The 11,638-nt window shown below is 44.2% G+C and overlaps 1 protein-coding gene across 1 annotated transcript in view; it reads right to left on the bottom strand.

The window, feature by feature from the left end:
* The window catches only part of RUS5 (root UVB sensitive protein (Protein of unknown function, DUF647)), a 140,277-nt gene that overhangs the window by 23,854 nt on the left and 104,785 nt on the right, over window positions 1-11,638 (bottom strand). The window contains exons 10-13 of the mRNA XM_087396226.1: window positions 4,544-4,603; window positions 4,304-4,417; window positions 4,125-4,185; window positions 3,856-3,974 (exon numbers count right to left, since the gene is read on the bottom strand). Of these exons, the coding sequence (XP_087252352.1) occupies window positions 3,856-3,974; window positions 4,125-4,185; window positions 4,304-4,417; window positions 4,544-4,603 (354 nt within the window). The remainder of the gene's footprint in view (window positions 1-3,855; window positions 3,975-4,124; window positions 4,186-4,303; window positions 4,418-4,543; window positions 4,604-11,638) is intronic.

Raw genomic sequence — 11,638 nt, 5'->3', positions numbered from 1 at the left:
CTTTAGTAGCTCTCAGCCTTCAGCTTATTTATTTTGTTGTTCTCTTTGATGAGACAACACTAGTAGATGTATCAACTGTTTTAGTCTCATAGGCCGTTTGGCCTTTTAGAGATGTTAATATCTATCTATCTATCTATCTATCTATCTATACAACTGGGAGCCTAGAGGTCCTTATTTTATAGACTAGGCCAGACACTTAGAAAGCATGTGCTTTCTAAAAGCCAGGCCTGCTTTTCTTGCCTAAAATAGGCACTTTTCTCTAGAAAGTCGAGCTTTCTCCAAAATCTTGGGCTTTTCCCAAAAGCAAGCACTTTCCTCCATAGAGTGGGGCACCTTTAATGCTTTTAGCTCAAGTGGGCTCTTCTTTATTTGGGATGCCACTTAAAATGTGGGGGAACTTAACATTCTCCAAAGTCTTGCAAGTCTTGCACCTTGCACAAACAATATCCAACACTTTTACCCATTAGAGGTTAGCCAAATGCATGCATTCTTGTCCTTGAACTAATCCTAGTCCCTTGTGGCATTCCTACGGTTCTCTTTTACCAATACAAAGCAACGTAAAATAAAACTTATTCTAGTTAACCAAAGTCAGCTTTCTTTGACCAAAGTCAATCTAATAAAGATTCCTCTTTGTTTATTGGGAGAAGCAGCAACTGGTGACATACTCTCGATTTCTAATCAGTTTCCCTCAACTAAAAAGATTCTTGACACAATTTTAAAACTTAAGGATACTCCAAAAAGAACTCCTCATTTACCCACTTGGCATTGAGTGTCGAATAGTTCTTGGACTTGATAAGGTACCTGCAGGTAACCTTGCCTTTGGGTCTCTTCTTTATGTGATATACAATCTGTTATGGTTGGAAGATCCCCTCCATTTCTTCCACTTCTAGTGACTCTTCTCGTAAACTAGCTCTGTGTTCTCTAATCCTTAATACTTCTTTAAAAGACTCACGTGAAAAGCATTGTGAATCTTCCAAGTCTTTGGTAGCTTTAGTCAATATGCAACTTCATTTATGGGCTCACTAACCTGGAATGGCCCATAGTATCTAAGAGACAACTTTGGGTATACCTTATATGCTTACCTACAACTTTCTTTTGCTTTTTTTGTGACCTTTCGATCGTTGTCCAAACTTAAAAGAAGGTTGTATCGAGGTCTCGAACATACTGATCAGTTGCAAATATCTCATCCTTGGTCCGCAGAATAGGTGGTAAAACCACCTTCCCATATATTACTTCAAAAGGGGCTTTTCCTATAGAACTGTTAGTCATGTTGTTGTATGCAAATTCCACTAGGTTAAGGTACTTTTCCCATCAAATTTCTATTCGACACATAACACTTTAAAAGATCTAGCATTGTGCTCTCCCTGACCTTCTGTCTGAGGGTGAAATAAAGATGATAACTCCACCCATGTTATCAAAAAGTGCTCTCCAGAATAGTCATTCTTGGATCTCGGTTGCTTAGTATCGATCTAGGCAACCCATGGTGCTTGAAAATATGTGCCATAAACAACTGGCTATATGGTCTACCTTGATAGTGTTCCTAACTGGAATGAAGTGGTCTTGCTTGCTAAAACCTGTCAATTATGGTCCATATCCCAATATTCCCATTCTTTGATCGTGGAAGATCAAATATAAAATCCATAGCAATACTCTCCCATGGCCTTTGCAGTATCAGAAGCGGCATCAGGAATCCTATAGTCTTCTGTTTGTCGTAGTTAACTTTTTGGCATGTAAGACATTCAGAAACGAACTTGTGGATATTTTTCCACATTCATGGCCAAAAGTACCTGGGTAGTAGAGAAATACCCCAATGATCTGCATATGGAGGGGGGTGAAATTCTTTCAAAACTTTTGTTCTCATGCTTTGGGTCACACAAAGGTGATCATCTTTCATGAGCTACCCATCCCTAAGTGAATATTGGTTGAATGATTGTCCTTGTTGAATGTTCCTCATGATCTCTCCGAAGTTTGAATCCTATAGATAAAGATCTTTCATTTCCTCGAGGTCCCTGTGATAGGCTATGGTGACATTGTTTACATGGGGCCTTCTAGATAAAGCATCCGCTACTCTGTTTCGGGCTCGTGGAATGTGGACAATCTGAAAATGAAACATGGACAAAAGTTTGTCCACCTCATCTGCTTTTTGGAGAGCTTAGTTTGCATCAAGAAATACCTAAGGCTCTGGTGGTCCATCTTGACTCTGAAATCAGCTCCAAGAAGATAATGCTTCCAAATAGTGAGGGCATGAATTACAGCCAGCATCTCTTTCTCATAAATACCCATATTGCCTCTCAACATCTTCCAGCCTCCGACTCTCGTAGGCCCATCTTGGTGGAGAGTAGACCAGGAGTGCAGCTCCCACACACTCTCCGCATGCATCACAATCCACATCAAAAGGTTTGTGTAAGTCTAGAACGACAAGGATCAGCTTAGTTGTTAACTTTTGTTTGAGAGTGTTGAAAATTGTCCTTTGCCTGCCCTCCCCACCTGAAGACTGAATTTCTTGGTCAAATCATGCAATGGAGCTGCTATATCAGCACAAAGTGTCTGATGAACAGCCTATAATATGAGCAAAGTCCCAAGAAAATGCATACTTCTTGTATTGGATTGAGTTCTGGCCATTCCTGTATAGCTTTAATCTTGGCTGGGTCCATCCGAATCCCCTCCTTGGAGATTATATGACCAAGATAGTGGATCTCATTTAGAAAGAATTCACTCTTCTTGTCGTTAATGTATAGTTTGTTATTCCGAACTTCTTGGAACGCTGTGGCGAGAGTGCCTCTTATGTTCTTCTTCAGAGCTGGAAAATTCTAGAATATCATCAAAGAAAGTATTTGTAAAAGGCCTGTAGGGCCTGAAAATCAGATCCATCGTTCAATTGAAATGATTGGTGCGTTTGTCAACCCAAAAGGCATGACCAAGGACTCATATAAGCCGAACATTGTTCAAAAGACTGTCCTGTGGATGTCTGGAGGATGAATCCGTATTTTATGATACCCACTCTTCAAATCAATCCTACTGAAATTGTGGCCCCTTTCAACTTGTTGGGAACATCGTCTAACAAGGGCTGGCCTAACAATGCCCGTATGATAGCAGTCCTTGTATTTCCTTCTTTTCAAAGTCTAATTCTTAGTGTCAGGGCAAAGATGGGAGTTCTTCCAAATCGGTGAATTAGCACAAGATGCCTGATTAGGATATCAAAGACTACCTCAAACAGCTAAAGCTGGCAAGTTGGGTTGGGGAGCATCCTCTGCATCTGAGGGTGAGTTGATATAGCAGAACCAGATATGCCTCGATTTGAATCTAGAATATATCCCAATCACCTCAAGCTAGCAAGATGGGTCTAGAAGAATCACTACTTCTTAAGCTGACTCGAGATTGTCAGATCATTAACCGTTCTCAATTGATACTGCATACATTTGAAGGGTGTCCCATTGAACATAATGGGAATGGCAATGATTTCTAAACTTCACCTTAGTTGTCGTCGAATGTCCATATATGATGCAGCCTACCGATGCTCTAACCTTCAATGAGGAAATCAATCGGAGGAGCAAGCCGTTTGATATATGCCCTGGCATACTCGATGTGGTATGTATGTTTCCAATAAGCAAAATACTACACTCCGAGTAAGTCTGAATAATGTCATCAAGCCAGTCCACTTTCATCATTCGTTATACTGAGCGGGTGTTAGAGGATGTGACCAGACATGCAATTCAGTCCTTCATGGTTCATGACTACAAGCCAACCATAATGTTGAGGCTGTACGTAACTCTGTCCAGTGAAATTGAATAAAAATTGTTATTTTTCTGATATCTACAATCTTGTATTCTTCGCTGCATAAAGTGAGTGCAATACCTCAGGTACAGAGATGTGACTTCCGACCACATCTTTCAGAGAGCAACCTAATTGTAGATATGGCTTTGAAAACTGCCAGGGCAGAAGAAGATTTTCTTTACTATTACACTCTGATATACCTGAGAGCAAGGCAGGAATCAATCAGAACTGCAGAAAGAAACGAACTCTGGCAACTTTTGATCACTGTAGAAATAATAAAATGTACACCACATATAAAAATATGACAGTCTTTGACAAGAATGCATTATCTGGCATGCGACCATACATACCTGGAATCAGAGAACCCGCAACATGTGATTCCACCATTATAAGTGCTCGCTTCAAGTTGATCTGTGGCATTTAAAAAAATACAATTAGAACAAAGATACCAGGGATAGCACAGTGGTTACATACTAAATTTTATGACGCATGTTTCAATATCAAAGCTTTAATACTTCACAATACTAACAGTTGAAAACTGTAATGATGCAAGTGATTGATATCGTAGCCATAGATGAAGCAATCGAATTGATGCCCAAGTTAATATCAAGGTTGAATATGATGCTGATAGTCCAGGTGTAGCCTGTCAATTTCCATCATATTATTATATGAGACTTTCATGCATGCCCTGACCAGATTATTGATTTGGCTAGCATGTCATTTCTGAAAGGTTTAAGGCCAAAAAAATTATCAGTGAATTACAACGCACCAGCAAAATCACGCCAAGAGCAATGCCAAGCAGCTCACCAGTAACCTCCCAGACCTCTTCCTACACAAGCATAAATTCTTATTTTGGGTGATTGAGCAGGCTAATTCACAGGAAAACATATACATCCCTCTACAAAACAAGGAAGCAGAGCACAATTTAACTTTGTTAAGGAACACATATTGATCTCACCAAAAAAGAAAATTTTGCACCAGGTAAAAGTATAAATAGATGCATCAATCGCTTTCAATGAAAATCAAGAACCTCCAACCTTCAGGCCTGATCCTGCTGTATAACCTCACAAAATGTCTCAGAAAATAGAAGCTTGGGTTACAGTTTGGGAATGAAGCGTCTTCTCTCTCATATTTTGATGTCTTGATAAAATTATGATTATCCAATCCCTGACTAAAGGTAGTTTCCAACAATCTCAAGTTCTATCCCTCCTATCAAAATACTATGCAGATGTGGCTGGATGATTCCCCAAGCCTCATCCATGTGTCAGCGCGTTGGCAATTCTGTAGTGTCTCTGGCTTTGGGTCTAGGCTGTGCTGTCTTCTATGCTATCTAACTTTAAAAATCAGAATTACCCTCTGAGTGGACTCTGGCTGGTGTTGATGTTAGTCATCTCCTATATGTATACTAGAGAGTGAGGGCTGCTATGTGGGTGTGCCCGCCTAGAGAGAGGTGTAGTGTGTTAGTCCTTTCTCATTGCGTTTTCTGCAGGCTAGGTGGGAGCCTAGCTAGGGAATTATGCCAATGTTAGAGGCTGTTTTAGGGCCTGGTATAGGCCACAGCATGGCGTAGTAACCAGGCTGGTCTGTGGTCAGTTTGAGGCCAACCAAACAGACTACATTAGGTTAACTTGACCAGATTTGGTTGAGTCAGTCGGCTTGTTAGGTCGGGTCAATCATCTGGTTAACCAGACCCAATGTGCCAGTTCAGTTTCAAGGCCCCCCTATAGATAGGGCCCCCTTTCCCACTCTCCATTCGCATCTTCTTGCTATTTCAATTCGCTTGTTCTGCTGTCAGCTCTACTCGCCTTTCTGCTGCACTTTCACATGGTATCAGAGCAGCAAGTTGTCTAAAAGGTTGGAATTGGATAGCGTTTGAGGCGTGGACAGTTCGGAGTTTGTTGTCGGCAATTGTTTGAGGTGGGGACAGTCTGCAGATATTGCCACTGTCGATATCCCACCCATCCCAACAGCATCGCATATGGATGAAACCATCGCCCATGTCTTGATGGTGTGGTGACTGCGCATGTAACATCAAAGCACTAAGCATTTGGGACTGCAAGTAAAGCACTTGAAAAACGCGATTTGAGGAAGTGTATGTGGAGCAGCCTCCTGGATCTCAGGCTCCTAATTCATAAGGGATGGTCTATAGGTTTAGGAAGGCATTGTATGAAGCATCTCGGGTGTGGAATCAGAAAATTGACGCATTCTTTGTTCGAAAGGGGTTTTAAACATCTATGGCTGATCCAAACTTGTATATATTCCGGGAGAAAGGTTTGGTTACCCTCATCATCTTGTATGTCAGTGATTTCATCTTGATAAGCAGCCATGTGGAGCATATTGCCATGACAAAGGCTGCATTCAATGCGGTCAAGCAAGGCCACTTTTCCACCTCAATCTTTGGTCACTTCTATGTTGACCAAATTTGTTTTATCAAGGCTACATTTCTCTATTTTTAATGTTGCAAATTAGCAAACTGCACGCCTTCACCTTGAAAGTCTAGATTTATCATGATTTTGGATACCTTCCCAATATCCATCCTTTACTATGGGTCAATGGTATATGCACGCTGGGCACCCTTACATTCACTGCAACAGCCATTGCTATATCTATGTACAATGGTACGCAAATTTTCCTAACAATCTAGGCAAGCCATATTTCACTGAGTTGAAATCAAAGCTGTCGGCCTTATCTCATATAGTTTTGTTTCAAAAAATGATTACATCTCCCCAAAGGAGAGCAAAGTGCAAGCAAAGCTAGCTGAAGAATTGGATGATCAAACTCTCAATGCTCAAAATTGTTCATCCCTTCTAATATTATGCATGAGATGACAGATTTGGATCTTCTCCATCTCTTTTCAGGTTTAGAAATATGGCAGACACAAAGGGTTTTTTTTGTGTCCCAACAGCGGTATGTTCGTGAGCTCTGTTGGCAACTTCAACATGGAAAACTATAAATCTATCTTGTTTCCCATGGAACCCGAACACGAAGATGCCCTAGACTGATCCCTGTGAGCGGTTGGATGCAGCATTGGCCGGAAGCTCGTTGGCTCCTTGATCTGGCTACTCAACATCAGGTTTGGACCTCAGCTTTTCAGTGGGGCTGTTAAGCTCCTTCATGCAGACACCACTAAAGACACAGTGGGATGCAGGTATGCGGATCCTCCAGTATCTACACACGATACAAAGGATTAGGGATTGTTTTATGCTGCGGGGATGGGAGTGAAGCCTAGGATCCATCTACAAGGTTGGAGTGATTCAAATTGGGGAGGAGACGCGGACACGAGGAGGTCGAGAATCAGTTATGTTTTTACCCTTGGTTCAGCAATCATTATGTGGAGCAGTAAGAAGCAGCCTACTGTGGCCTTGTCATCCATTGAGGCTGAGCAGCAACCTGCTAGGTGGTCTAGCTTTGAAGGCTACTTGGAGAAGTTGGGTTCCAATAGAGGGATCCGAGCATCGTCAAGTGTGACAACAAGAGTTGTATAGCGATTGCAAGGAATCCTGCGTTCCATGCCTAGACTAAGCACATTGTGATATAGTACCATTTTTTCCGTGAAAAGATCATTGATGGGGATACATTCTTGTCTTTTTGTTTGACGAAGGACAACACAACAGACTCGCTTACCAAGCCTCTACCACAACAGATGATCAATGGGCATTCCAGCTCCATCGGGTTGATTTGATATCAGGACCTTTCTCACTCTCTTTCTTGCAGGTTATACCAGAGTTGGAGGTTGTGTTAAAGGCTGGTTTAGGGCCTCATATAGGCCACAGCATGGGCCAGTAAACAAGCCATTCCATGGTCTGTTTGAGGCCAACTGTCCACTCTGTATCCAACAAGTCTGGCCCCCAACAAGGGCTGCCGTACATCCCCGCTGGGTAAGCCAAGGAGTCAAAAAGCAACCCCTTGGTGCGTGGATCATGAAAGTGCAAGCGGAAGCACTGCCTCTCTAGTCTGGCCAATGAGGCATACCCTCTACTCAAGCGTGCCTGCATCGCGGGTCTCATCGTGAAGCTCGGTCCAAAGAAGATAACCCCAAGATAAGTGTATGATGAAACTATCTCAACAGATGACCCCACAAATGTGAACTGCTCCTGACGCATGATGGCTCGAGATGTATTGAAGATCATGACCTTGGTTTTACCCAGGTTGACCTTCAAATCATGAGACTCACAAAAGGACTGTAGTGCGTCTAGGTGTCTCTGAAGCCCCTCTGCTGAGGAAGACAAGAGAGCCACGTCATCTGCATAGAGCAAAATCTAGATCAGCGTGCCCGCAAGAGAGCAACCTACACCCCCCTGTGTCTGCATCACTGTCTCAAGCTCATCAATTTGTCATTATACAACTTATCATGTCTTTGGGCTAGCTTGTGTGCTAGACCTAGAAAGAAAGAAAGAAAGTTTATTAAAGTCTTCGGAAGACTGATAGGTCTATGACACTGTGAAAGAAACCTGATACAAATCCTGCCGGAGGGGTGGAGCTACTAACCGAGCATCCACACCCGTACAAAAGCAGGAAAATTGTATCCTACATAGTCATATCAAAATAGTAGTCATCTACAGCATCAACATCCTCAACTGCCATCATAATACAAAGTGACGTGTGCTCCAAGGTCAATGTGGTCCCTTCCTTCGTCAAGTACGAGGGAACGATAGCATGAAATCAGATATGGAGTGCTGCCGGCCCCCTATGGATGCAATCCTATGCTGTCTCTTGGTCACGGCTCTACACCTAACGAGGGAAACAGTCACACCTGTCGATCTCGCTCCCACTCTGATCATGGAGGGAATGTCCCCAAGTGTAATCTGTGCATCAAACCTCTGCTTGAGCTGCTGTGTCATTGGCTCTAGGTCACGATCATGTCTAGGACCTCTAGGGAAGAGTCCATGTGATCCGGCTGGAAGAACTCCATGATCATGCTCTGAGAAGCGTCCACCAAGGTACACTCCTATTGTTTCTAGGATCGGAGTAGGCGCTCACGATGCCTAACTGCCTCATGAAGGAATTTGTTCAAGCATCTTTGATCTGGAAAAGAGAAAGTTTAGAAAGAAAGAAAGTTTATTAAAGCGTTTGAAAGACCGATGGGTCTATGAGACTAATAGAAAACTGATACAAATCAAGCAGAAAGGGTGGAGCTACTAAACGAGCATCATTACCCATGTTGAATGCTAAGTGCTAAGTAGTACATAGTCATATCATCAATAGTGACATCATCATCATCGTCATCAACATCGTCATCATTCTCATATTTGGGTCAGTCCACCATCAGGGCTAGCTGGCACTAGTCCATGCAAGCGGCCCCATAGAGGTATATGTGTGTTAGGGGGATACTATCTATGGGTGCCGCCCGTCTCGGTCTCCTGGCAATGACTCTACTCTTGACCAAGGCTATAGTAACCCCTATGGGTCGAGCCCCAGGCCTGAACAGGGATGGGAGGTCCCTCAGTGTGATGTGCATGTTCGTCCGCTATCAAGTGCGATGTGCCTCAGGCTCTGGATCTCTGTTGCGTCTGCTATCAGTGACTATAGGGCGCGTGCAGTCTGACTAGAAGAACTCTGTGATCTTGCTCTGAGAGGGAACGAGTCCTATGTCTTTGCGTCCTGAGTAAGTACTCCCTAAACCGGACCGCCTCATGGATGAAGGCGGCGAGGCATCCCTGGTCTGCGTATGAGAAGTTTGGATAATGGCCCAAGACCGCCGTCCCTAAAAAGGCAATGGTATCGACTGCAAATCTCGTAGTACATGGGCCATCTGAATGCGAAGTGCTCCTCTGACTCCACCTCCTGTCGATCACATAACATGCATATGCATCTCTCCTTGGGTGTCCCCTCAACTCGCCCACTGTCAATACAGAGTCGTGTGATGAAACTTGAAACTGCCCGATAGAGATCCTCAGTGAGTGTGGCAGGTGGATCCAAGTGTACTCTGGTGGGACAATGAAACCCTCCTCAGAAATGTGCAGACAATGGTCTCTATGGCTCCAACTAGGTCTTGAATGTGTGTAACTGTAGTAGATCTTCTCGAATGACCTAGTTGACCTCATGGTATCCTAGTGGGATAGATGGACCATCTAAGCTGTACTGAAATGGAGGCAGCCTGTCTATGTGAAGCCCCAATCTCTCAAACCACCTACGTGTCTGGGCATACCAACCTCTCTCATCCCCACCATCTGTGAGGCTCATGGATGAAGATAGAGCCAACCATGGCAACCTACGTCGCTTCGCTGTACTGGACTCGTACAGTCTGGCCCGGTGTAGATAGGTAATGGTCTGGAACGCCACATCTAGTTGCAATGGGAACGTGCCGAATGATGTGCTCTGGAATTGATGGCTTGCTTCGGATCATCCGCGAGAGCAAGAGGATATTTAATCGCTCCACCCAAGCCTCTGAGAGATCTGGCCCCCAACAAGGGCAGTACATGCCTGTTGGTCGAACCAAGGAGTCAAAAAGAAGAGCCTTGGTCTGAGGGTCCTGAAAGTGTGAGTGGAAGCACTATCTCTCCAGGCGAGCAAGTGAGGCATATCTGCGGCTCAAACAGGCCTACATCATTGGTCTCATCGTGAAAATCGAGCCAAAGAAGACGACACCCAGGTAGGTATATGAGGAGATGATCTCAACCAGTGATCCATCAAATGTGAACTGCTCTCTATGCATGACGGCTCGAGATGTGTTGAAGATCATTACCTTGGTCTTGCCAAGGTTGACCTTCAGATCATGTGACTCACAAAAAACCTGTAGCGCATCCAAATGTCTCTAGAGGCCCTCAGCAGATGAGGACATTAGAACCACGTCATCCGCATGTAACAGTATATGAATCAACGTGCTGACGAGAGAGCAACTAGCCCTCCCATAAAGGTCTCGAGCTCGTCTATGTAGAGGCCAAACAAGGTTGGTGACAATGGGCAACCCTGTTTGACCCCAATGGTGCTCATAACCTCATCTGTCCATTCAGCACCTGTCCGAACTCTGCCTAAGACCCTCTCATAGAGCGCCATAACAACCCATATGATCTCTTGGTCATACCCCAGTCTCTATAGGCGTCTTATGAGGCCGTGTCAAAGGCTTTGCGGAAATCCACAAAGCAAAAATATACTCTCTGTTTCCGCGACCTGGCCTCCTCTATGACCCCCCTAATCCATGGTCCCATGATCACGTCGAAATCCTACCTGGCCCTCGGCCCTGAGCCCTTGCACCTTTGCAAATCTGCTGACCTCTATGTCAAGTATTGATGCATAGATCACATGCCCAATCATAATGGTCCTGTAGTTTTCCGGGCTCATGGGATCTCCTACCTTGTGAATGGGCATGATGGTGTTGAGGGTCCATGTGTGTGGGAAGCCAAGGAAAACCGTGTCATTGAAAAGCCTTGCAAGGATTAGGGCCAAGACATTCAATCCCATATGCAATAAACTCTGTGCATAGATCCTCATGATCTTTCGCTCGCCTGCTATGGAGCTTCCATGCCACGTCCTTGACACCGCCTCTAGTGAATAGAGTGCAAATGGTAGGGCGAGGTGAGTGTGATAAGTCTAAGGCTGGCTGGTTGGGGACGTCATTCAAGCTACGTGCGTAGGTGTGCCAGACTTGAGTGTCAGTGAGGGGTAGAGGTGATTTCCGCTCAAGGAACTTGCGCCAAAAGTCTTTAGAGTTGCTGCTGAGCAAAGTATTCAGTAGCTCGTCCTCGTTTCGGCAAACAAATGCCTGCTTCTTCTGGCGTACTAGGTGACGATACTCGCAGATCGTGTCAGGTTCCGTTGGAAGGCTATATTTGGCCTCGAGTCGGAGATGTCAGCGAAAAGCCTTACACTCCTCATCGTACCAACCATCGCGGGGCACATAACCAAGAGATGGAGGTCTAGTGGA

The sequence above is a fragment of the Dipteris shenzhenensis genome, chromosome 1 (genome assembly GCF_047967505.1).
Source record: "Dipteris shenzhenensis isolate YYH24624 ecotype China chromosome 1, Dip_SZ_1.0, whole genome shotgun sequence".
Classification (NCBI taxonomy): Eukaryota; Viridiplantae; Streptophyta; class Polypodiopsida; order Gleicheniales; family Dipteridaceae; genus Dipteris; species Dipteris shenzhenensis.
This window is presented reverse-complemented; position numbering and strand designations above follow the sequence as displayed.